This window comes from Homalodisca vitripennis, chromosome 2 (genome assembly GCF_021130785.1).
Source record: "Homalodisca vitripennis isolate AUS2020 chromosome 2, UT_GWSS_2.1, whole genome shotgun sequence".
NCBI classification, from domain to species: Eukaryota; Metazoa; Arthropoda; class Insecta; order Hemiptera; family Cicadellidae; genus Homalodisca; species Homalodisca vitripennis.
In genome coordinates this window covers 75240332-75267009 of record NC_060208.1, presented here as the reverse complement: position 1 = coordinate 75267009, position 26678 = coordinate 75240332, and the positions used below count along the sequence as shown (strand labels likewise).

The 26678-nt window shown below is 35.9% G+C and overlaps 1 protein-coding gene across 3 annotated transcripts in view; it reads right to left on the bottom strand.

Annotated features, from left to right (window-relative positions):
• The window catches only part of LOC124354191 (ribonucleases P/MRP protein subunit POP1), a 40903-nt gene extending 16979 nt beyond the window's left edge, over window positions 1-23924 (bottom strand). Inside the window, exons 1-2 of one of the 3 annotated variants that reach the window (XM_046804465.1) lie at window positions 23572-23924; window positions 9637-9820 (exon numbers count right to left, since the gene is read on the bottom strand). In XM_046804465.1, the coding sequence (XP_046660421.1) occupies window positions 9637-9763 (127 nt within the window). In that variant the 5' untranslated portion in view covers window positions 9764-9820; window positions 23572-23924. Of the gene's footprint in view, window positions 1-9636; window positions 9821-11346; window positions 11369-23571 lie in introns of those variants that run through there. The other 2 variants (XM_046804466.1, XM_046804467.1) reach the window with 2 other exon arrangements.
• Window positions 23925-26678: the final 2754 nt, after the last annotated feature.

Here is a 26678-nt window from a genome sequence, read left to right as displayed (position 1 = left end):
CAACTAAACCACCAGTCACAGCACAGAAACCTGAAGATGGAGAAACGTATGAAGGGTTCTTTGAGAAAAATATCGAACATATTAAAATTCATACGAGAAAAGGAGGCAATAATTGGAAAGATACCGATGACAAGCATTTTGAGGACTCCAATGCCGGACAAATCCCAACCACAACACTGCACCGACACTGTACCATTCCTGCTCCTCACACTATAAATGAAGCCATTGATGACATAATTATTCACTATCCACAGGCAAGCTCTCATAATACAATACCTCAAGCAAACTACAAACAACCACCAGTAAGTGCCACTAAATGGGAAGAAGGACAAACATATGAAAACTTGTTACCCCCAACTTCCACGATTGGAAACTTCACGGCGACAGATACCAAGGCCTTACAGCAAAGTTATGGGCGAAGCAAGATCTGCAATGACACACAAAAACCAAACTCACAGACAACCAAGACTAGAGAACTTTTTTTAGGCCAGGTCAACCAAAAAATAAGCAAGTTCAAAACCAGAATATTCATAAACTCGACTTTAAAAAAATCACAAATACTCAGCTAACAGTCCTACATCAAAACATCTGTGGGTTAGGAAAAAAGGTAGACCGCCTAAACCACATCCTTAATGAAACACAACCAAACTTAGTCATATTAACGGAGCACGGACTAAAAAAGGAGCATCTGAGGAGCACCCAAATTGAAAACTACTCACTAATAGCGGAATTCAGTCGGCAAAACCACAAACTGGGTGGGGTCGCTATCTATGTCGAACAGCCCCTGGTACAAAATGCCCTAGCCATTGATGTCTCCCACTTATGTCAGGAGCTCTGTTGTGAAGCGGCAATGACCAAAGTTAAATGCATGGAGGAAACCATTTACTTTCTTGGAATCTATCGTTCCCCAAAAGAGAGTGCCAAATCCTGTATAAACAGCCTATCAAATATCCTTGACCACATAGAAGCCCATAACAAACCTGTAGTGATCATGGGAGATATAAATATAGACGACATGAAAGACTCCACAGAAAACACCCTACTTAAGGATGAACTAATTACACACAACATCCGAAGACTCCTCCTACCTGCAACACGCATTACGCATGAAACAGCCACTTCCATTGACTTCATATGTACTAATCTACCTGACGGCAATGACACAAACATTGTTATGACAGGTCTATCAGATCACACGGCACAAGTACTTAAAATAAACATTTGCAAAATTAACAACAGTTCACAGACCACGTTTAGAAGAGTTTTTAGCCAAGCCAACCTAAACAATCTGAAATCCCTCTTGTCAAACAAAAACTGGGACAATATCCACTATGCCCCTAATACAGACGTAGCCTACAACATTTTTACCAATACCCTTCAAATAGCTCTTGACATTGCCTGTCCCAAGAAAAAAATAGAGCAGAGAAAGAAACAGGTAAAATCACACTATGACTCCGAGGCTAAAGAGCTAAAAGACATTTTTCTCAGAGCCTTGAGTAAATTTATAATGACAGGGAATAACTTAGACAAAGAAGACATGGCAAGAAAGAAAAAGAACTACGATATCAAACTTCGAGATCTAAAAAAACAAGCGAATTCAAAACTAATTGATTCAGCTAGTAACAAAAGTAAAGCCCTATGGCACATTATAAACAAAGAGAGGAAAATTAAAAAGGATCACCCAGATGAACTCTGCATATCAATAAATGAAGAGAATACAAACAACCCCTCTATAGTTGCAGGATACTTAAATAAATTTTTCACTGAAATAGCTGAGCTGACACTGAAACAAAACAACAACCGCCAACCAACCGACGACAATAATCAAGCAGACCACACTTCAAGAAAAAACATAAACAACCCACTAATTCTACAACTGACTAATAACAAAGAGGTAACATCCATTATAAATTCCCTTAAGGTAAAGTCCTCCAGTGGAGTAGACGAGTACTCTTCAAAAATAGTGAAGCACTGTGTAAATGAACTCACACCACCACTAGTCAGTATAATTAATAAATCTTTCACCCTTGGTGAATTCCCGTCAGCACTAAAACTATCAAAAGTATACCCTAAATATAAAAAAGGACAAACTACAGATGTGAAAAACTACCGCCCCATTTCTTTGATCTCGACATTCTCAAAAATTATAGAAAAAGTAGTCCTAAATAGACTCATGGCACATCTAAATCACCAAAAGCTCATAAATAACAGCCAACACGGGTTTCTAAAAGAAAGGTCAACTTCGTCTGCTATAATCAGCCTTGTTGAATTTATTACTACTCAAATTGACAAAAAACAATATGTTACTGCCCTGCTACTTGACTACAGCAAGGCATTCGATTGCTTAGGACATGACATAATTGCAAGAAAGCTAACATCTTTGGGTATAGTAGGAGGAGCAAAAAACTGGTTCATGAACTACTTAACAGGCCGCTCTCAGATTGTCGAGGTGCAAACCACAAGCTGCGGTGTAAAAACCACAGTCAAGTCCAACCCATTGCCTGTCAACCGTGGTGTACCTCAGGGATCGGTCCTTGGCCCCGTCCTCTTTGTGCTCTTTGTTAACGATTTCCCCGAACACGTTCAAGACCAACACACCACCTGTGTTATGTATGCAGATGACACAACACTCCTGGTCAAAAATGACACCGCCAGGGGAATCCACGCAACAGCTACAAACGCACTTAATAAAGCACTCAATTATTGTAACAGTAACGACCTAGCAATAAACCCCTCCAAAACAATTCAAGTAAATTTCAGCAGAAAAAAAGACCCTATCCCTAACATACTTGATGTATCAACAAAAAATTCTGTTACATTTTTGGGAGTTGTTCTGGATAACAAACTTACGTGGACAGAACATGTGGATAATCTATGCAAGAGAATCAGTACTGGAATCTATGCCTTGAGGCGAATCAAATGGGTTAGTGATCTGGAAGCTGCCAAAACAACGTACCACGCTCTTGTAGAATCGCATTTAAGGTATGGAATTGCGGTGTGGGGTGGATCCTCAGCCAATAACAATAACAGACTTCTTCTTCTACAGAAAAAAGCTATACGAATTCTTGCAGAGCTCGGACCTCAAGAAAGCTGCAGACAAGCTTTTAAAACTCTAGGAATCTTAACAGTCACATCATTATACATTTTACACATTATCTTATACGTTGACAAGCTAAATCTACAGACCAATGAAGACTACCACAAATATAACACAAGAAACTCCAAAAACTATGTCCTGCCAATACATCGCACAACCCTGTATGGAAAAAGTCCAAGCTACAATGGCCGTAAACTGTGGAACATTCTTCCAACACCAATAAAGCAACTCAAAGGAGCAGCTCTCAAGAAGCGACTCCATGACTTTCTTGTGAGCAGGCCAACCTACACGCTGGAAGAATTCATAACTGCAAGAGAAGATGACCTGAGGCGCAGCCATGTTCATTGACACTGACAACATAATATTTGTTGTACTTGTATTTCATGACCCTATTTCTGTTCTTAATGAACACGTAATAAAGAAATTTGTCTATTGTCTAAATATAAAACTGTCCAGATAAAACACACTGTACTATATGTATAGCTTCTTCTATACAATACTTTCAACGCATGTTTGCAACAATAGTGGAATCAGTAATAACGAATGATCTAAAGGCTGAAATCATGAGTTATTCAACAATGTATAATAAAACAATATGTATAAGGAAAGAGGCGCTGTACTATACACATTCTCGTGATCTCGGTGAACAGAAACGTAACCCAGTGATTATAGTATTGTAATGTAATAAAGTAACTGAAAGACTTAGTGAAACCTTTTTTTGTAAACAGTAAGTTAAAACAGACCATTTAGACTATCATAAAAGACAAAATTCCAGTTTCATTTTCAAATAACTAAACTACAACAGGAATATAACATATAACCTATACTTTGAGAAATACATTACTTTCATTATCCTAATAATATTTTTATTTAATCAGCAATAATCTAAAACAGTTAAATGTGTTTTACCTGTGTTTTAAAGTTTAATATATATATATTACTTAAATTGAAATTGATAATTTGTCATCTTGGAAATAACAGTGACTGCATGTCTAAAACAGACACGTTTTAATAGTGACAGACAGGAACAGAACTACAGCTAGTGGGCCACTCTTATCTCAGAACTGATTAGCTCAGTGGTAAAGTCTGGCTTTAGTGAGTGAGTGGATCTGAGGTCAATTCCCAGCTAGACTCTTAACTTTTTGCAGCCAACATATTTATTCATTAAAGAATTACTTTTATTTTTAATAGAAAACATTTTTTTTTTATTAATTTTTTAGTATTTATTATTATTTATTAATTTATTAATTTTTAACTAAGAACATTAAATTACATTAGATTACTCAGTGTCAGCACTACTACACCAGCCAGCTTATCTACTGTGTACTGCAGCTGTTTGACATATATCACAAACCCTACGATGTCTAAGTACCCCTGTGGCATCTGTAACATTGGAGTGAAATACCAAGCTATCCGCTGCTCTGGACTCTGCAATTTGTGGTATCACTCACGATGTCTAAATTGGCCGGAAAAAAAAATAAAAAACCTGACCCCTGAAGAAACCATATCTTGGATATGTGAAAAGTGTAAACATAGCTCAGAATCTCCTAATATTAACATAGAAGAGCTTGAAACCAAAATTCAAGACCTCTCTGAAACTAATAATCTGGACCATGAAACGTCTCTATCTATCGCTGCAGAAGTTGGAAATGCCCTGTTATATGAAAATAAAATACTTAAAGAAAAACTTCATCAAGAAAAACTGAGAAAATCTGAGTATCAACTAGAACTGGAAGACAAACTAATAGCAGCAGAAGAAGTAACCCACGACCTCTCCGCTGAAAATATCAAATTACAAGAAGAAATAGATTTTCTGAAAAATAAGCTATACGCTGAACAAAATCATAAACAAGAACTGATTGAGCAAACTGAAATAGAAAAAACACAGTTCTGTGATCAAATAAATAACCTACCCTCACAGAACTTGAATCTCATTACTCAAAATAGCCAACTTGAAGAGCAAGTAAAACAAGAAAAATCTAACTTTATCTTACTAAAGGAACAAATATACGACCTTACAAATAACATGACAAACCTCAAAAAAGAACTTGAATTAAAATCCAATTTGTTAAACAACATGTCAGAAAACTGTGAAGAACTTGCAGAAAAACTTTCTGAACAAGCCAGAACGGCCCATGAACATCTAAAGAGTTTCCTAAAGGCTTCTAAGACAGCTCTTAATAGTACCAGACTTTATGCTACTAATAATGACATTCCAGATAAAACCCTACTTTTACACAGTCTGACGCCCAGTGTGACAGGGAGAACCAGTCAAACTCCGACACAAAAACTGACCCACGAACTGACCGAGAGAGACAGCCAAACTCTGACACAAAAACTGGGTTACGAAATGACCTGGAGAAACAGACAAACTCCAACCAAAAAACTGAGCCATGAATTGACTGAGAGAGACAGTCAATCTTTGACACACAAACTGAGTCATAGTATGACTGGATCCGTAGACAAGATGCCATTTAATAAAAGGAAACAGCCTTCTAAAAGAAGTGATAAGAGGAATTTTTTCAGCGTCTCCCTTCAGGTCGCAAAAAGTGCACGGATATCCAGCAAGAAACGCTGCACTCTAACTGGCAAATCCAGCACAGATCAATCAGAAAACCCAAAATTTGAACTCAGTAAAACACCACCCCTACATGCAAAAATAAAACCTATAAATCAAAGTACTGAAGAATTTTTTGCACAAAATATTAACTTCTACTGCCAGGTTATGGGTAAAAATAATGACCTTGAACCAGTTATCAGCAGGACAAACACTCCAACTACATCACCTAATTCCTCAACACTTCAACTGCAGCCTTTTTTAGTAATAAATCCCACTATCGAACAAACAACCTAAATAAAAAATCTCTCTCTATACTCCATCAAAACACAGACCGGATTGCAAACAAAATTGACAGGATAAACGCTCTCCTATACACGCATAAGGCTGACGTAGTAATTCTAACTGAACATGGTCAAAAAAAGAAACAATGCTCAACACAAGAATAATTGGTTACTCCTTGCTAACAGAATATAGCAGAGAAAATCACCTAAAGGGAGGAGTTGCAATCTTCATTAAAGATCACCTAAAAAACAATAGCACAGCTCTTAACATCCAGCACTTCTCGATTGAACTCACATGCGAAATGACTGCCATAAATCTTAAAATAGGTAAAAGTCTATTCACGATCATAGGGGTTTACAGGACAAAAAGTAATCTTGAGACCGGTCTTGAAGCAATATCTGATGCTTTGGAAACCATACAGACACACAGACATCAAGTCATCTTAATGGGGGACATAAATATTGACTCTCTTAACAGAAATCATGACTCTACTTTATTGACTGAAACCTTAACCAGCTACAACTTATATAGGCTAGACCTCCCACCTACCAGAATTACTCCAACATCAAGGACGTCAATTGACTGTGTATGCAGCAACATCCCAGAAGACAACCTAAAGGTAGAAGTAATTGAAACAGGAATTTCAGACCACACAGGGCAAATATGCACTATAAATCATACCTCACCCTCCCCTATGAACCACACTATAGCAGAAAGAAGAAATATGAGCGAAGAAAATCTGATGTCTCTAAAAGAACTCTTAAACCAGCAAAACTGGACAGAGGTCTATAATACCGACGAAGCTGATGAAGCCTACGCTAAATTTAGTAGCACCCTTCTTACCGCCCTTAACGAAGCATGTCCAAAAATAAAATCAAGACAAGGAAGAAGGAAAAAGAATTATGCTCTGTCTGACCCCACAGCATACCAGTTGAAAAAGGACTTCCTCAAAGCACAAAACATCTATAATACTACAGGTAGGGAGGAACATAGGCAAACTGCCATATTATTAAAGAAGGAATACGATCTCCAACTACGTCTCTTGAGGAAACAAAACACAATATCAACAATTGCAACGGCTGAAAACAAAACAAAATCAATATGGAATTTTATTAATCTAGAAAGAAAAGCAAAATCAGACAACAGTGCCTTAACACATCTCAACATAAATGGAAACATAGTATCTGAACCATTGGAAATGGTAGACCACTTAAACACCTACTTTATTAATGCAGCCGATCAAACAATAGCAAGTAAAAACCCAAATACTAACCACTTAACAGAACCAATCCCACAGGGAAATATTCCCAACTTAATCCTAAGCCCAACTGATCCAGAGGAAATTTCCAAAATTATCAATGAACTTAAACCAAAAACTTCCTCAGGTTATGATGAAGTCTCCTCTAGGCTATTAAAATTGTGTAAAGACGACCTTATAGAGCCTTTAGTTCATATTGCTAACAAATCATTCTCTACTGGAACCTTTCCATCAGCTTTGAAACTTTCAAAAGTATATCCAAAACACAAACAAGGATGTACAGCACAACCATCTAATTATAGACCGATATCCTTAATTCCAACCATATCAAAAGTTTTTGAAAAAATAGTTCTATCTCGTCTTTTAAAACACCTAACAAACAATCAACTTCTGACAAAATACCAACATGGTTTTATGCCTGGAAAATCCACAACCACTGCTTTGATTAGTCTGGTGGAATTCATCATTGACCAACAGGAAGAAGGAAATACAACTACTGCTATTCTGCTTGACTATAGTAAAGCTTTTGATTGTCTTGACCACAAACATCTCCTTAAAAAGCTGTCATCACTAGGAATTCGGGGAACAACAAAAGAGTGGTTTAAAAGCTATTTAACAGACCGAAAACAACTGGTGGAGATAAAACACTATAACAATGGAAAACTAGAATTAGTAAGATCACATCCGAAGAAGATCACAAGAGGAGTCCCTCAAGGATCGGTTCTAGGCCCTGTTCTGTACATACTCTTTACAAACGACTTTCCTAAACTCCTTGAGCTCTATTGCAACTGTTTAATGTACGCAGATGATACAGTGTTATTACTTGGCAGAGAAAACACAGAACAACTAGAAATTGATTCCTTCACAGCCATAAATATGGCAATCCAATACTGCCACAATAATGACCTTGTCCTCAATTAAAAGAAAACAAAACAACTAGTACTAGGAAGAAACAGAGAAGTTGTCACACGAATACCAGAACTTGATGAAGTTAGCTCCACCAAATACCTTGGAGTTACAATTGACGAAGACTTATCGTGGACACAACACATCAACTTACTCTGCAAGAAACTTAGCACAGGACTGTATGTGCTGAGAAGAGTGAGAAGTATAAGTGACACCACAACTACCAAGACTGCATACTATGCACTCTTTGAGTCACACATACGCTATGGAATAGCTGTATGGGGAGGAACAACTAACACTAACCTACAACGTGTCTTCCTAAAACAAAAAAGAGCAATCAGAATTCTAGGGAACCTTCAACCAAGAGAAACATGCAGAGACACTTTCAAGAGCCTGAAGATCCTCACAGTCATAAGCATCTACATTCTAGAAGTTGTGACTTATATACACATCAAGGCGCCAGACGCGGCAAGAAATGGAGCACAGATCCACCACCATAACACCAGGCACGCAACCAATTACTGCCTTCCTGTGCATCATCTTAGTAGGACTGAGAAGAAACCCAGCTACACTGGCGCCAAAATGTGGAACTCTCTACCAGAAGACCTTAAGAAGACAGAAGTACAAAAGTTTCCACGCCGCCTGAAGAGTTGGCTTCAGGACCGACCCTTCTACAGCCTAGCAGAGTTCTATAACTGGAAACAACATTTCAACTAGCACTAACTTGAAATTATTTTACCACTTTGATAGAGCATTTTAACACAAACTTTGACATGTCCATTTTTAACTCCAACTTGTTTCATTTTGTATCATCAATGTTAACTTTAGATTTTTTCATTCTATTTCATATGTACATTTTTCTCTGTAGAAGTTTCATATGCAGCCAGATTGTATTCATTTAAACACTGCTTTATTTTTAATGTTTAACAGTTTTAACATTTGTGTCAAGTAATAATCACTGATCATGTAGCATTACATGTTTTATAATATGTTAATTAATGTTCTACACTGTAATAGTTAGTAACTTTGTATTTGACGCCATTACTAATCTTAACGATTATGTAAATAAAGAAATTTTGAATCTTTGAATACCAAATTGGTGGAGGACATCACTCTTTCATTCTGCCAACCCCTTAAAGGTCAACAGTATAAAAATCTCACTCAAACTGGAAATTATAAGTCTTTTTGCAATCATTTAAGTTTAAAATCATTGTTGGATAAAGCTTGCATACATACTGAATATCCGGTGATAGCAGTTGAACAACCAACTTTTTGCCGGATATCCGGTGATCACCGGTTCTAGGGTTAAAAGAATTTAATAAGCAAAACATTGTATAAATGTAAAGAACTAATGAAAACGTACAAACTTATGTTCTAATTCTAATAACTCTACAGGTTGTATTTTAATTACTGTAGTGATGCAATTAAATACATATCACTGTATATATACTTCATAAAAATAGTGATTTTTCAATTCAATTAAACTCCGTTAAAAATATAGTAAGCCAATATTGCGAAGCATGCATAACTTACCAATAGCTTCTGTAAGTGCAGCAATCTCCTGGCATCTTGCATTTACAAATTTTACCACAGAAATAACAGATGGTAAATCCTCTTTGCCTCCTAGTAGACTGTCATACTGCTCTCTTGGGACATCCATGGTATTCACTTCAAATATTTCTCAGTAAGTAAATCTTTTTGCTATCAAATTAGTACTCTGCAAACAATAATTTCATTTTTACCATGAAGTATTTAACAATAAACATTGCAAACTGTTATGAGCCAGTCTGTTGCTAGTAGACCTTGAGACAACATCGTTATTAGTGGTGTTTAGCTTTCTTTGAATTCATAATCCATACAATGAACTGATTTATATTTTTTATTTTAATGTGTGAATTGAACTTAAACCAAATTAAACAGCGAATCAAATTATCAGTTAGAAATACCTAAACTATTTAAAGATTTAAAATATTCTAATTATAGTAGTTATTATTTACTAATTGCCATATTTCAAAAAATATGTATAAAAATAACAATATTGTTTAAAATTAATTTGTGTGGTATTTGAGTGATGGCTGCAAATGCATACAATGATGATGAAGATGCGTTATTTGTGTCACAAGCTTTCAGGCACATAAACTTATCCCTTGTAATAGTAAGAAGTAAATAAGGTAATTTGTTCACTGCTTTATTTGTTACATTTTATAAATACAAAATAACAAGTAGTTTTTAATTAATTATTAAATTATTATGTTTCTATATATAAAATCTAACTGAACTATACTTCCATATGAGTACTAGTTTGGGGTTAATAAGTGACTAGATTAGCAATATAATTAAATAAGAGTGAAAAAGCCTAAAAAATGAAATAAAAATATGCCTCTAAAGGGTGAAAACTTTTCTTGTGTAGGATGGAAAAGCCTTAGGTAGGGTGGTTGGCCCTTGAAAATGCCTAACAGTGACTAGAATAGCAATGTCAATTAATAAAAGTGAGGAAAGGCATAAAAAACATCCCCTTAAAGGAAGGAAATATCTTGGGTAGGATATTATACCCTCAGGTAGAGCAATAGCCCCTCAGGTTGGGTGGCAGGCTCTTGGTTAGGGCTATAGGCCCTCGAGTAGGCGAGGCAGTCAGGTAGTTGTGATGTGGAAATTTTAGTTAACATTATGAATAAAATAATATTTATTTACTGTTATTTTTTAAGGCTATTTTTGTAATAATTTTTGTTTAAAATACTACGTTTTTTTCTCTCTAAGTTAGGGGTATTAAGCAATTTCCTACATTAAGGGATCAACTCCCTTGTGCAAGAATTTTTCTTATTAGGTTTTTCCCTCACTTTCCTCTCTAATATTGCTATCCTTAACACTTTTTAAGTACTTTTCAGTATAAAATCTACAAATCATGTGAAGTAGGGTCTTATAAAAAATTAACAAAATATCGATGATTTGATTGACGTGGTGGTAGCTTATTGCACTGCAGCTGTTATGAGATGCATATTAGGTTATATTGTAATTATTACTATTAACATTTCAGTACTTATTAATACTTTCATCACTAAAATTCTTGATAATAGCCTAATGACTATTTTGGAACATTTTAACCATGGAACTGACAAAGTCGTAATTTGTTGCGCATTAATCATTATCTGTTAATTATGTCATCTTTCAGACAATCTTAATTCAAATCATAAAATTTATATAATTTTAATCAGTAAATTCCACACTGTATTTGAATGTACTCACTTTAATACTTTGTTTAAAGCCACTAAATGTTAAAGTTGTCTGACGTGCTATGTAATCTTTACAGCTGTTGCTATTTTAGTCAGCTGTATTCTGTTCTTTTTAGTTTTACATTATGTTCATTCAGTATATAAGTAGACATTTTCTTGATCAGCATAACAATCTGGATATTTTAGATTTTTAAATTGAAGGTGATTAATTCTCTGTGGGATGGAGAAAATAAAAAATCTTTTTAGAAAATAAAAGTTTCAACTTCGGAGCACCACATATCCATGAATGTAAAGATAACCTAGTATTTATATTTATTTTATAATATACTTGTGAGGTACTAAAATTTACAGTGTATTTTTTTTATCTTGGGTCGTCCATTCAAGATTTATTGTGGGATTAGTTTTCCCGTCAACAATGATTAACGGGATCGAGATGAAACAAGTTCGCCTCATCTATCGTGCCACGACATGTTCGCCGCTTGACGGGTTGCGGCATGAACGATAAGTCGCGCATGCGCTACAACGCAAACTCGTCAGACGGACCGACCAGCAGAGGAGCGAGAGGCCATTCTACACCATCCTATCACGACGATACGACGTACACTGCGCTGCGATCTTAACCTCACTCCTGCCGACTTGTTCGTGAGATACGGACGTATCGATTTCTTCTTGCTATTGGTAATATATTACTTCAATTACTGTACTATACATAATTAACCTTTCATTAATATTCTGTATCGTTTTTATATGTTGTGCCACACGAAATTTACTTATAACGTATTATTCTTGGTTCTTTACTTTACTTACTATCTTACTTAATCTATGTTCGTGCGATACGGACCTAACCTTTAAATTGTTTATTGGTATTATTGGTTCTGTACTTTACTTGCTATCTTAATTAACCTATGTTCGTGTAATACGGACCTAACCTTTAAATTTAGGATTAGTGGTTCTTTACTTTACTTACTATCTTACTTAATCTATGTTCGTGCGATACGGACCTAACCTTTAAATTGTTTATTGGTATTCTTGGTTCTTTTACTTTACTTACTATCTTACTTAATCTATGTTCGTGCGATACGGACCTAACCTTTAAATTGTTTATTGGTATTCTTGGTTCTTTACTTTACTTAATATCTTACTTAATCTATGTTCGTGCGATACGGACCTAACCTTTAAATTTGGTATTAGTGGTTCTTTTACTTTACTTACTATCTTACTTAATCTATGTTCGTGCGATACGGACCTAACCTTTAAATTGTTTATTGGTATTATTGGTTCTTTACTTTACTTACTATCTTACTTAATCTATGTTCGTGCAATACGGACCTAACCTTTAAATTTAGGATTAGTGGTTCTTTACTTTACTTGCTATCTTACTTAATCTATGTTCGTGCAATACGGACCTAACCTTTAAATTGGTTATTGGTTCTTTACTTTACTTGCTATCTTACTTAACCTATGTTCGTGTAATACGGACCTAACCTTTAAATTTGGTATTAGTGGTTCTTTTACTTTACTTACTATCTTACTTAATCTATGTTCGTGCAATACGGACCTAACCTTTAAATTGGTTATTGGTTCTTTACTTTACTTGCTATCTTACTTAACCTATGTTCGTGTAATACGGACCTAACCTTTAAATTTGGTATTAGTGGTTCTTTTACTTTACTTACTATCTTACTTAATCTATGTTCGTGCGATACGGAAATAACCTTTAAATTGTTTATTGGTATTATTGGTTTTTTACTTTACTTACTATCTTACTTAATCTATGTTCGTGCGATACGGACCTAACCTTTAAATTGTTTATTGGTATTCTTGGTTCTTTTACTTTACTTACTATCTTACTTAATCTATGTTCGTGCGATACGGACCTAACCTTTAAATTGTTTATTGGTATTATTGGTTCTTTACTTTACTTACTATCTTACTTAGTCTATGTTCGTGCAATACGGACCTAACCTTTAAATTTAGGATTAGTGGTTCTTTACTTTACTTACTATCTAACTTAATCTATGTTCGTGTAATACGGACCTAACCCTTAAATTTAGGATTAGTGGTTCTTTACTTTACTTGCTATCTTACTTAATCTATGTTCGTGCGATACGGACTTAACCTTTAAATTGGTTATTGGTTCTTTACTTTACTTACTATCTTACTTAACCTATGTTCGTGCAATACGGACCTAACAAATAGATTATTGCTCTGGGTCTATTATTATTTCTCTTACACTTTTCTTACTTAATATTTGTAAATACGATACTGACCAAACATTATATATTGTTCTTACTGTTGATATTACTTTTGCTCATACTATTTTACATAGCATACAGTGTTTTGCGATTTGAGGTAGCTTTGATTTAGATAGAGATCTAGGAAGTTACACTTTTGTCTTTTCTTCAATTGATGATAGTAAATATCTTATTTAACGACGTCATTTTATTTCAAATTCTTAATTTTTTCAAGGCCAGTTGGGTAATGATGATTTACTAAATGCTCGAACGTTACCACCACCTTAGGTGATAGCAATATATCTGAACCCAACTGACATACATAATCCATAAGAATAAAATTTAGACCCCTGGATCGAATCCCCGCTTGATTGGGCTCATCTAGGGTATGCGATACGTGTCATTCTTAACAGTAAATGGTTGTGTTGAGAAAAGACACGTCACATTTTGGCGCCCGAACAGGGACCGATATTCGAACAGACTCGACTGATTGTTTACATTACAGTGATCGTCACGTAAAAACAACCGATAAAAATTAAATATCTAGACTCGTATTCTATTTTAGTCCTACCGTATCTACATTGACACATCATGTTTCCATTGAGCTTTCTCCGAATCTGGAGGCTCTTATGTCTTCTGTTTCATTCAAATATACTGCCTACTGGTCGTTCGAAAACTACTGACCCTAAGAGTGAGGATAATAAGTCACACTCACAGACTGGAACTTTACTTACAGATGTTGCTATTACTAGCCCTCTTAAAGACGCAAATGTTGCTACCACAACGACTAAAACGTCTACTGCTCCATCAAGTCAAGTCCATTCCGGTACAATACCAAAAGTATTGCCCGTTACTACTGAATCATTAGCCTCAGGGAAACAAACCACGATGAGGGGAAGTTCCGAAAAAGTTGGATGGATTTATAATCTGAAGAAGCCTGAGTTGATTGAAGAAATGTCAAAATATGGGTTACCAATCGAAGGAAATAGTGAAGATCTACGCTCTCGTTTTGTGACTTTCTTAAGGAGCCAAGGATTAGTTCGAACTCCCTCTACATATACAAAGAGTTTAGATAATACACTCTTAAGTGCTGAAAATACTGAGGTTCAGGGTACTTCAACTATTCCTGCTACCTCTACTCTTAATACCAGAATGGAAGATTCCTCCCAACTTGAACTTGCCAGTTTTCGAGAAATCTTGGGTCTTTCTCCGAGCGCTAGTGCAGAAACAGTAAAAAGAGTTTTAGTTAATTTAAAAAATATGTCTTCATCCGAAACCAATCATATTCAGCAAGAACCTTTACAACCGGCAAGCCAAAGTCCATATACACTTTTAAATCCTAATATGGCCGTTACTTATTTAGCTCCCCGCGATCCTATATTTACCACTACGGTACCAATAGATAACGGAGTTCAAAGTAACGAGTTGCGGGATACTGCCCCCTTTAGCGCTAAAAATTCGGCCCATATATGCAATATTGCCAGGAAATGGAATCTGCATTACGAAGGAAATGGAGATCCAGTATCTTTCTTAGAGCGACTTAATGAATTAATGGAATGTTACGATATATCCAAAGAAGAAATCTTAAGAGCTCTTCCCGAACTATTACGAGGAAAAGCCCTGTTGTGGTTTAGAAACCATAGAGAATTTTGGGATAGTTTTGAGGATTTTCAGACTTCGTTTGAGATGCAATACTTACCACCATGTTACCGACGCAATCTTGAGGATGAAATCCGCCAGCGTACACAAGGAGAGGCTGAACCATTTCGTAGCTTTATTGTGGCCATAACCACACTAATTCGACGAAGAGGAGGATATAAACTAGAAGAAAAACTCGATCGTATTTATTGCAATATGAGACCAGAATATAAACTAATTATGAGAAGAGGGAATATAAAGTCTATACAGGATATGATTAAAGAAGCCGAATATTACGAAAGCTATGAAAGAGAGCGTCTTCTTTACAAACCTCCACCTAACCCGGCACAAACACTGGTCCCAGAAACTGCATACTATTCCAAAAATAAGCAGGTAAGCATGGAAGGAATGAGACATCGCCAGTACAACCCCACTCCCAGGATATGGACAGATAATGGAAACCGGGGACACCAACAATTAAGGCAGTCGGTTAGACCCAATTTGGTTCAAACGGTGCAATATTCACAAGCGGCTACTTTACAAAACGATCAGAAACAGTACAGGCTCGGCGAGGTAAAGTCAAATTCACGTCCAGGACCTACAGTGAACCCTCCTACCAGGAATATCCGTAGAGAGGCTGTTCCAATTTGCTGGAACTGCGAAGAAACTGGACACAGATTCAGTGAGTGTACTAAACCTAAGAGACTCCGCTGCTATAACTGCAAAACGGAAGGTATCAAAACAACGGATTGCCGATGTAATTCGGGAAACGCTTTGTGGATCCCAGACCAAAGAGGTCAGCTGACATCCCGATATAATTTTCCAACGAGGAAAATCTCCTGTGCAGAAGAATTAACACACTACTCGGGTAGTTTCGGACTTGAGAAGCTACATGATTGTCGACCGTATGTAACTGTTAACATTCTTGGAAAAACATTTGAGGCTCTGATTGATACTGGTGCTATGGTTAGCATAGTAGGCAAAGATTTAGTAGATCATTTAAAATATAATTCTATAAAACCCCAAAATACACATATACCTTTGCAAATGGCCAATGGCTTTAAAACCTATGTAAAACACTCGTATTTGGTTAACTTGGAGGTTAACGAAGCCCATATTGAGGCAAAACTCTTGTATGTTCCAAACCTTACTACGTCCTTAGTTTTAGGTATGGATATAATAAAGGAGTTAAATTTAGTTTATATAAACACACCGTCTTCAAGACGCGAAACGCAAAATGACGTAAATGATATCAATATAAACTTTATTGCAAACTTAAGGGCAGATGAACATAAAGGGTTAGATTTAGTTATACACAAGGAATCAGACAAGGATTTCTCTGCTATAACTACAAATCCAAGTTACTGTCGATTTCCCTCTACTCAGCCTGAAACGTCAGAACTCACAGTATGTTTCCCCGAAGGTCGTCGGACTGTAGTGACGGCATGGGACCCGATGCTGGAAGCCCTCAAGGAAGCCATCGACAATAATTATGAGGGAAACGAATCCTCGGTTACCTTTTCAAATCCGCCTGATAGGGAAGTTAAAAACGCAATATCTACCAGCAATAGAACCAAGTGTCTTTCAGGCCATGAAATGGATGAACTGAGGAAGGAAAGTGGTCCAACGCCAGACACATCGCATCAAGATGTTAACACCCAAAAAGAAGCCGCCGCCGAGGATGACTTTGAGATGGTAAATAAATGCGATGTGACGTTGTCGAGAGCATCTTCTCCATGCCTTTCGATCATGGAAGATTCAGAATGGGTAGACAACGAACTAGGAATGGATTTCCAAGAAACGTCACCTAAGACAAACTTAAATTCCAGCACCAATTGCATTACCACAATTCGAGACACTCCACAACTAACCCAACCACCACAACCGGAGAAAACTGAAGCCCCAGAAGAAATAAAGCACGTCCTGGATTGCTCGTTGAACGTCAGAAACGTGCAGGCCGCTTCAAACAAACAAAAAAGATATCGTCCAAAAAGGATTCGGGTATTCAATCCGGACGCCACTTTTGTCAGAATAGATGTGCGAAAGTTGCCACCTGAATTGCGCTGAATTGGTTATTCCATTAGTATATTTAAGCCACCAAGAAGAAAATGTTTTATTTTTTATAACCGAAGATTAATATTTTGTTTTATTTCGTTCAAGGCAACTAAACTTTCTGCAGTGAAGTGTGTCTCTTTATCAATTTGAAAACATTTTACTTTTTCGAGTTTTGACAACATTATTATAAAAGGTTAGCCATTTTAAGTTTCGTTTTCATGTTTTCATTTCAAATTAATTACTACATTTATGTAGATTTATCAACAAATGGTGTTCTTTTTGAGTGTTCTTTTTATTGTTTTATATCATGTTTATTATAATTTAGTACACAATTTTTTTTGGGTCCAGAACAAAAGAATGTTAGTATTTTATATTTTTAAGTAAATAATTCATTTGCCTAATTTAGTTTCTAGATCTTATTAATATACTTTTACATTTAAAAATAGAAAATTGTTGAATTTAACTAAGAAGATGTTTAATTTTGTTCGCTTTGTTCTCTTCCCGAAAGGAAGAGGGGGGTGTGAGGTACTAAAATTTACAGTGTATTTTTTTTATCTTGGGTCGTCCATTCAAGATTTATTGTGGGATTAGTTTTCCCGTCAACAATGATTAACGGGATCGAGATGAAACAAGTTCGCCTCATCTATCGTGCCACGACATGTTCGCCGCTTGACGGGTTGCGGCATGAACGATAAGTCGCGCATGCGCTACAACGCAAACTCGTCAGACGGACCGACCAGCAGAGGAGCGAGAGGCCATTCTACACCATCCTATCACGACGATACGACGTACACTGCGCTGCGATCTTAACCTCACTCCTGCCGACTTGTTCGTGAGATACGGACGTATCGATTTCTTCTTGCTATTGGTAATATATTACTTCAATTACTGTACTATACATAATTAACCTTTCATTAATATTCTGTATCGTTTTTATATGTTGTGCCACACGAAATTTACTTATAACGTATTATTCTTGGTTCTTTACTTTACTTACTATCTTACTTAATCTATGTTCGTGCGATACGGACCTAACCTTTAAATTGTTTATTGGTATTATTGGTTCTGTACTTTACTTGCTATCTTAATTAACCTATGTTCGTGTAATACGGACCTAACCTTTAAATTTAGGATTAGTGGTTCTTTACTTTACTTACTATCTTACTTAATCTATGTTCGTGCGATACGGACCTAACCTTTAAATTGTTTATTGGTATTCTTGGTTCTTTTACTTTACTTACTATCTTACTTAATCTATGTTCGTGCGATACGGACCTAACCTTTAAATTGTTTATTGGTATTCTTGGTTCTTTACTTTACTTAATATCTTACTTAATCTATGTTCGTGCGATACGGACCTAACCTTTAAATTTGGTATTAGTGGTTCTTTTACTTTACTTACTATCTTACTTAATCTATGTTCGTGCGATACGGACCTAACCTTTAAATTGTTTATTGGTATTATTGGTTCTTTACTTTACTTACTATCTTACTTAATCTATGTTCGTGCAATACGGACCTAACCTTTAAATTTAGGATTAGTGGTTCTTTACTTTACTTGCTATCTTACTTAATCTATGTTCGTGCAATACGGACCTAACCTTTAAATTGGTTATTGGTTCTTTACTTTACTTGCTATCTTACTTAACCTATGTTCGTGTAATACGGACCTAACCTTTAAATTTGGTATTAGTGGTTCTTTTACTTTACTTACTATCTTACTTAATCTATGTTCGTGCGATACGGAAATAACCTTTAAATTGTTTATTGGTATTATTGGTTTTTTACTTTACTTACTATCTTACTTAATCTATGTTCGTGCGATACGGACCTAACCTTTAAATTGTTTATTGGTATTCTTGGTTCTTTTACTTTACTTACTATCTTACTTAATCTATGTTCGTGCGATACGGACCTAACCTTTAAATTTGGTATTAGTGGTTCTTTTACTTTACTTACTATCTTACTTAATCTATGTTCGTGCGATACGGACCTAACCTTTAAATTTAAGATTAGTGGTTCTTTACTTTACTTACTATCTTACTTAATCTATGTTCGTGTAATACGGACCTAACCTTTAAATTTGGTATTAGTGGTTCTTTTACTTTACTTACTATCTTACTTAATCTATGTTCGTGCGATACGGACCTAACCTTTAAATTGTTTATTGGTATTATTGGTTCTTTACTTTACTTACTATCTTACTTAATCTATGTTCGTGCAATACGGACCTAACATTTAAATTGGTTATTGGTTATTGGTATTATTGACTCTTTACTTTACTTACTATCTTATTTAATCTATGTTCGTGTAACACGGACCTAACCCTTAAATTTAGGATTAGTGGTTCTTTACTTTACTTGCTATCTTAATTAACCTATGTTCGTGTAATACGGACCTAACCTTTACATTTAGTATTAGTGGTTCTTTATTTTACTTACTATCTTACTTAATCTATGTTCGTGCGATACGGACCTAACCTTTAAATTGTTTATTGGTATTATTGGTTCTTTACTTTACTTACTATCTTACTTAATCTATGTTCGTGCAATACGGACCTAACCTTTAAATTTAGGATTAGTGGTTCTTTACTTTACTTACTATCTAACTTAATCTATGTTCGTGTAATACGGACCTAACCCTTAAATTTAGGATTAGTGGTTCTTTACTTTACTTGCTATCTTACTTAATCTATGTTCGTGCGATACGGACTTAACCTTTAAATTGGTTATTGGTTCTTTACTTTACTTACTATCTTACTTAACCTATGTTCGTGCAATACGGACCTAACAAATAGATTATTGCTCTGGGTCTATTATTATTTCTCTTACACTTTTCTTACTTAATATTTGTAAATACGATACTGACCAAACATTATATATTGTTCTTACTGTTGATATTACTTTTGCTCATACTATTTTACATAGCATACAGTGTTTTGCGATTTGAGGTAGCTTTGATTTAGATAGAGATCTAGGAAGTTACACTTTTGTCTTTTCTTCAATTGATGATAGTAAATATCTTATTTAACGACGTCATTTTATTTCAAATTCTTAATTTTTTCAAGGCCAGTTGGGTAATGATGATTTACTAAATGCTCGAACGTTACCACCACCTTAGGTGATAGCAATATATCTGAACCCAACTGACATACATAATCCATAAGAATAAAATTTAGACCCCTGGATCGAATCCCCGCTTGATTGGGCTCATCTAGGGTATGCGATACGTGTCATTCTTAACAGTAAATGGTTGTGTTGAGAAAAGACACGTCACATACTGTATTTTATTCTGAATAAAATTGTGTTTTGTGTAGTAACTGATTTTGAAGTTAATATTTTGTTTAACTCTGTGCAAGAGGATAAAAAAATATTAAAAGGGGTTAAAAAGCTGCGGTAGAGTACGATAAGCAGACCCGTTTTTATATATCGATTAATATAATCATCAATACATAATATTCAAATATCTATCGATCTATCGAAACTATCAATCGATATCAACGTATCTGAAGTCATAGTAAAAATCGTGTATAAAATTAGGCATAAATAATAAGTTTAGAACACACAGTGACAATGTGTAAATAGTAAAGAAAACATAACGATCAAACAAACAATTGGAAAAAGAAATAAGTAACATTCATAAATAATAACAAAACAGTAACAACATAACAAATATATAGAATATAAAATAGATAAGTTACAGAATTATTTAGGCTATATGTTTTCTTGTGAGTAACAATGATTAACCACTTTCAAGAAGTGGTTAAATGCATCCTCTCCAAAAGACTGTACCTCAGACAAATAATTATCTGCAATTAGGTCAAAATTGGTATGCTACTTTTAAAACTTCTTTTAATGACCCTCCATGAGCATTCGATTGCCTCAGTTAGCAGATGCCAGGTCTAAAAAGATGTCACTGTGGTTGACGATTTAAATGCACAAAACTGCATTCAATCAACCTAAATATACCTTCCAGATTTTTGACTAAGGTTGTCCACCTAATGGGTTGTTCAGCACCATACCATCTTGAACCCAAGAAAAACATGTTTTATCACTTTGAAAGTAATTTCATTAAGTTTTATAACCATTAAAAAGTTGACCAAATCACTTATATTAAAGTAAAATAGTATTTTTATCTTCTGAAGTGTTCACAGTTGATATGAGTGAATTATTTTTTTAATGAATTAATCACCATTATAGTTAAGCCGCTTTGAAAGGGAACTGCGCAAAGATTTCTTTCATATAGGGCGAGGAGGGAGCAGGAGATCGACCACCCCCTCTTTCGCTGCTCGATCTATTTCCTTTACAAGACGCAAGTGGTACACGAGGGCTTAGCTTCCCTGCGTTGGTGTTTTGGAGCATCAAGTTGATTTGTTATTCTCGTTATAAAATAACAAATATTATTTATGTTAAGAATAGTCCATTGCATCTATTTAATATGTTAATATAATTAAGAAGTATTGTTACAAATATTTATTGTTAACAGCTGTTGTTATTATTACTAGGTTTGTAAAACAGCTGTTATGTAACACATACCCTACGAGTGGTAAAATGGAGATTGAAAAGTGGTTGGTAAGGAATGTGGAGGGGGAAGTGAGTTCACATTTCTTCTCCCTCTCCATATTTCTATCTCATTCCTCCCCACACTGTTCACTTGACAGGTCACTTTTGAAGAGGCTCATCTATAGTTGGATATATCGATGGTTATAATTAAATAGTAATATTGTTTGTCAATATCGATATAAAAAACTGGTTCCACTTATTGTACTCTACCCAAAAGTTGTGCCAGTTAAGGTTATAGTGCACACCAGTTCTAGGTTTAAAGGTGGTTTTAGTGGGTGTACCTAAACTCTCTATTTACTGTAATAAAAAAGGGTACTTTGGGATTATACCGACCACACCCAGATATGAATCGTTATTTGACATTTTGCTTCTACTTATTACTAGATTAGCGTAGAACAATATTTTGTCAATATAAAACAGGAATTGCCTTATCGCAAACCCCTCCCCATCCTCAGACAGAGGTCAAAGTCGAGCGGTCTAGTAGATAACATGATTGCAGAGTCTCGCCGCCCGTTCAGCTGGTGCGTCGCTTTGTCATATTTCTGTGTTTTACCCCTACATTTCTCCAAACACAAAAATTCAACAAAAACAACAAACAAAAACTAAACTCTTTATTGTAAAAAACACTAAAAACTTGTTTTTATTCTTGATCACACTCCGCCACCCAAAATGTGAGTGCCTCCAGCCATCAGCGCGGGCTTTGGCAGCACCTCTGGTGATGCCCCTCGCTGATGTCAACGAAAGAAAAACATCCCTCGAGATAGTACCTATCAGTAAATTATCAAATTCTAGAGGGGCTGATCAGAAATATAAATTGAATTGTAATGGAAAAGCAATTATGTACCGTGCAAAAAACTTAAATAATCATGTGATGCCGCACGGCCTGCCGTAATCGGGATTCTCGAGTAAGATAAGATAACATCGACAACAATTACCGATTACAATACCTGGAAATGCTTGTAAGTTTGTAATTAAAAAGTTAGGGTAGAGTATGATAAGCGGACCTGGTTTTTTATATCAAAATTATCAAACGATATTTAATTAGTATACACATCGATATAATCAACCAATAATAATTAATCTGAACAATAAATAAATAGGCTAATCTGTACCAACTGTATACAATTTTCATATTCTAAACACAATTTGTATATATAAATAACTTTTTTTTAAATAAAATATGATAGTTAACTTTAGAGAACTACTCAAAATAACACAAAGATGATTTACAGTGTCTTTATCGGTTTCAACATGTTTGTTTTGTTGTCACATTTTCTCTATTTTTCAAATGACATTTGTCTAAGTTTTATCGTTTGATTAATAGTTATGGTTCCTTCAATATTTATGACATTACGTAATTATTTAAATAGCTCTATCAATTTGAAACATGTGACTAATTTAGTATTATAGATACATTGAATCGATTTATAGTTCTGTTATTCGATGTATGAAGTATCAATGATGGTAATAAGCGAGATAAAAACCGGGTCCGCTTATCGTACTCTGCCCAAAAGTTGTTTTTTCGTTCTATCATGTTTGTTTCTATAAATTTATATTTTTGTGTTCGTTATACTGGTGTGGTCGGTATAATCCCAAAGTACCTAAAAAAGTTCAAAGCTATCTAGGTCAATTCGTTCTTAAGATATTGTGTGGACAGAGATAGAAGAGAAAATTTGCAGGGCACCTAAGCCAAATTGTTGAAGCAATAAAAAGCATTTTTTAATAGATATAGCCTACTTATGAAATTACCTTCACCAAGAAAAGGAAAGATGTATTTGCACTATACTCTGTTGACTGTTTCACTAATAAGACACCAAACACAATTTCACAAATAGGACTAACCAAAACTAAAATTCATACGTCCATTGCAGATGAACTCATCCATAGTCTGTAAGTGAATAATGTTTTCCCGAACATATAAGCAGCCTATAAAATTATCCTTGCAGTTTCGTCGGATTTTTTGTATGTACGTACTTGGGACAAATACTCTAAATTCTAGGGGATGGATGGAAAGTGATCTAACAAACAGATTCTGAGTAATGTAATGACGGCGAGATTGAGAGGTTAGGAGACATTTCACGTGTTTATGTTATGTTTATAGAACCGGAGTGGCTATTACTGGCTATACGCACCACCGTGAAGTTAGCGTCACTTTATCGTCCGTCTGTATCCCGTGCAACAATGTTGCAGTCAACAATCTGAAGGCGCCAACAAACATTCAAAATCTGAAATAATAGTATAAAACTAATTAGTAAAAAAACTATCTTTTACAAAATCTACACAGTTTTTCGTATTAATTATTTACCACAAATAATTCCAGTTAAATTTATAATAAATAAAAACCCAAATATAACAACTAAACTGTAAAAATGTATCCTTAAAAGGGCTTTCTCTACTAAAAACCACTCCTGAGACTAAACCAAACAAGTGCCCTCAATTAAACTTTGTACACAGGTGCTCTGTAAGCTGAACTTTAATATACCAACGTCAAAAATGTGGTGTCGGCCGTCAGAGGTCCTATCGTCTAAATTAAATGCACCGTTAGACGGGCGTTCTCAAATAAAAATCACTCCTGAGACTTAACCAAACAAAAGCCCGCAATAAAAATTTGTACACAGGTGCTCAATAACCTGAATGTTAATATACCAACGTCAAAAATGTGGTGTCGGCCGTCAGAGGTCCTATCACCTAATTTAAACGCACCGTTGGACGGGCGTTCTCGTATAAAAGTCACTCCTGAGTCTAAACTAAACAAGTGCCCGCAATAAAAATTTGTACACAGATGCTGTGTAAGCTGAACTTTAATATACCAACGTCAAAAAGGTGGTGTCGGCCGTCAGAGGTTCTATCGTCTAATTTAAATGCACCGTTGGACGGGCGTTCTCGTATAAAAGTCACTCCTGAGACTGAACTAAACAAGTGCCCGCAATGAAACTTTGTACACAGATGCTCTGTAAGCTGAACTTTAATATACCAACGTCAAAAATGTGGTGTCGGCCGTCAGAGGTCCTATCGTCTAATTTAAATGCACCGTTGGACGGGCGTTCTCGTATAAAAGTCACTCCTAAGACTAAACTAAACAAGTGCCCGCAATGAAACTTTGTACACAGATGCTCAATAACCTGAATGTTAGGCCTAATATACCAACGTCAAAAAGGTGGTGTCGGCCGTCAGAGGTCCTATCGTCTAAATTAAATGCACCGTTGGACGGGCGTTCTCATATAAAAGTCACTCCTGAGACTAAACTAAACAAGTGCCCGCAATGAAACTTTGTACACAGATGCTCTTTAAGCTGAACTTTAATATACCAACGTCAAAACTGTGGTGTCGGCCGTCAGAGGTCCTATCGTGTAATTTAAATGCACCGTTGGTCGGGCGTTCTCGTATAAAAGTCACTCCTAAGACTAAACTAAACAAGGGTCCGCAATGAAACTTTGTACACAGATGCTCTGTAAGCTGAATTTTAATATACCAACGTCAAAAAGGTGGTGTCGGCCGTCAGAGGTCCTATCGTGTAATTTAAATGCACCGTTGGTCGGGCGTTCTCGTATAAAAGTCACTCCTAAGACTAAACTAAACAAGGGTCCGCAATGAAACTTTGTACACAGATGCTCTGTAAGCTGAATTTTAATATACCAACGTCAAAAAGGTGGTGTCGGCCGTCAGAGGTCCTATCGTCTAAATTAAATGCACCGTTGGACGGGCGTTCTCATATAAAAGTCACTCCTGAGACTAAACTAAACAAGTGCCCGCAATGAAAATTTGTACACAGGTGCTCAATAACCTGAATGTTAATATACCAACGTCAAAAATGTGGTGTCGGCCGTCAGAGGTCCTATCGTCTAATTTAAATGCACCGTTGGACGGGCGTTCTCGTATAATAGTCACTCCTGAGACTGAACTAAACAAGTGCCCGCAATGAAACTTTGTACACAGATGCTCTGTAAGCTGAACTTTAATATACCAACGTCAAAAATGTGGTGTCGGCCGTCAGAGGTCCTATCGTCTAATTTAAATGCACCGTTGGACGGGCGTTCTCGTATAAAAGTCACTCCTGAGACTAAACTAAACAAGTGCCCGCAATGTAAATTTGTACACAGGTGCTCAGTAACCTGAATGTTAATGTACAACGTCAAAAATGTGGTGTCGGCCGTCAGAGGTTCTATCGTCTAATTTAAATGCACCGTTGGACGGGCGTTCTCGTATAAAAGTCACTCCTGAGACTGAACTAAACAAGTGCCCGCAATGAAACTTTGTACACAGATGCTCTGTAAGCTGAACTTTAATATACCAACGTCAAAAATGTGTGTCGGCCGTCAGAGGTCCTATCGTCTAATTTAAATGCACCGTTGGACGGGCGTTCTCGTATAAAAGTCACTCCTAAGACTAAACTAAACAAGTGCCCGCAATGAAACTTTGTACACAGATGCTCAATAACCTGAATGTTAATATACCAACGTCAAAAAGGTGGGTGTCGGCCGTCAGAGGTCCTATCGTCTAAATTAAATGCACCGTTGGACGGGCGTTCTCATATAAAAGTCACTCCTGAGACTAAACTAAACAAGTGCCCTCAATTAAACTTTGTACACAGATGCTCAATAACCTGAATGTTAATATACCAACGTCAAAAAGGTGGTGTCGGCCGTCAGAGGTCCTATCGTCTAAATTAAATGCACCGTTGGACGGGCGTTCTCATATAAAAGTCACTCCTGAGACTAAACTAAACAAGTGCCCGCAATGAAACTTTGTACACAGATGCTCTTTAAGCTGAACTTTAATATACCAACGTCAAAACTGTGGTGTCGGCCGTCAGAGGTCCTATCGTCTAATTTAAATGCACCGTTGGTCGGGCGTTC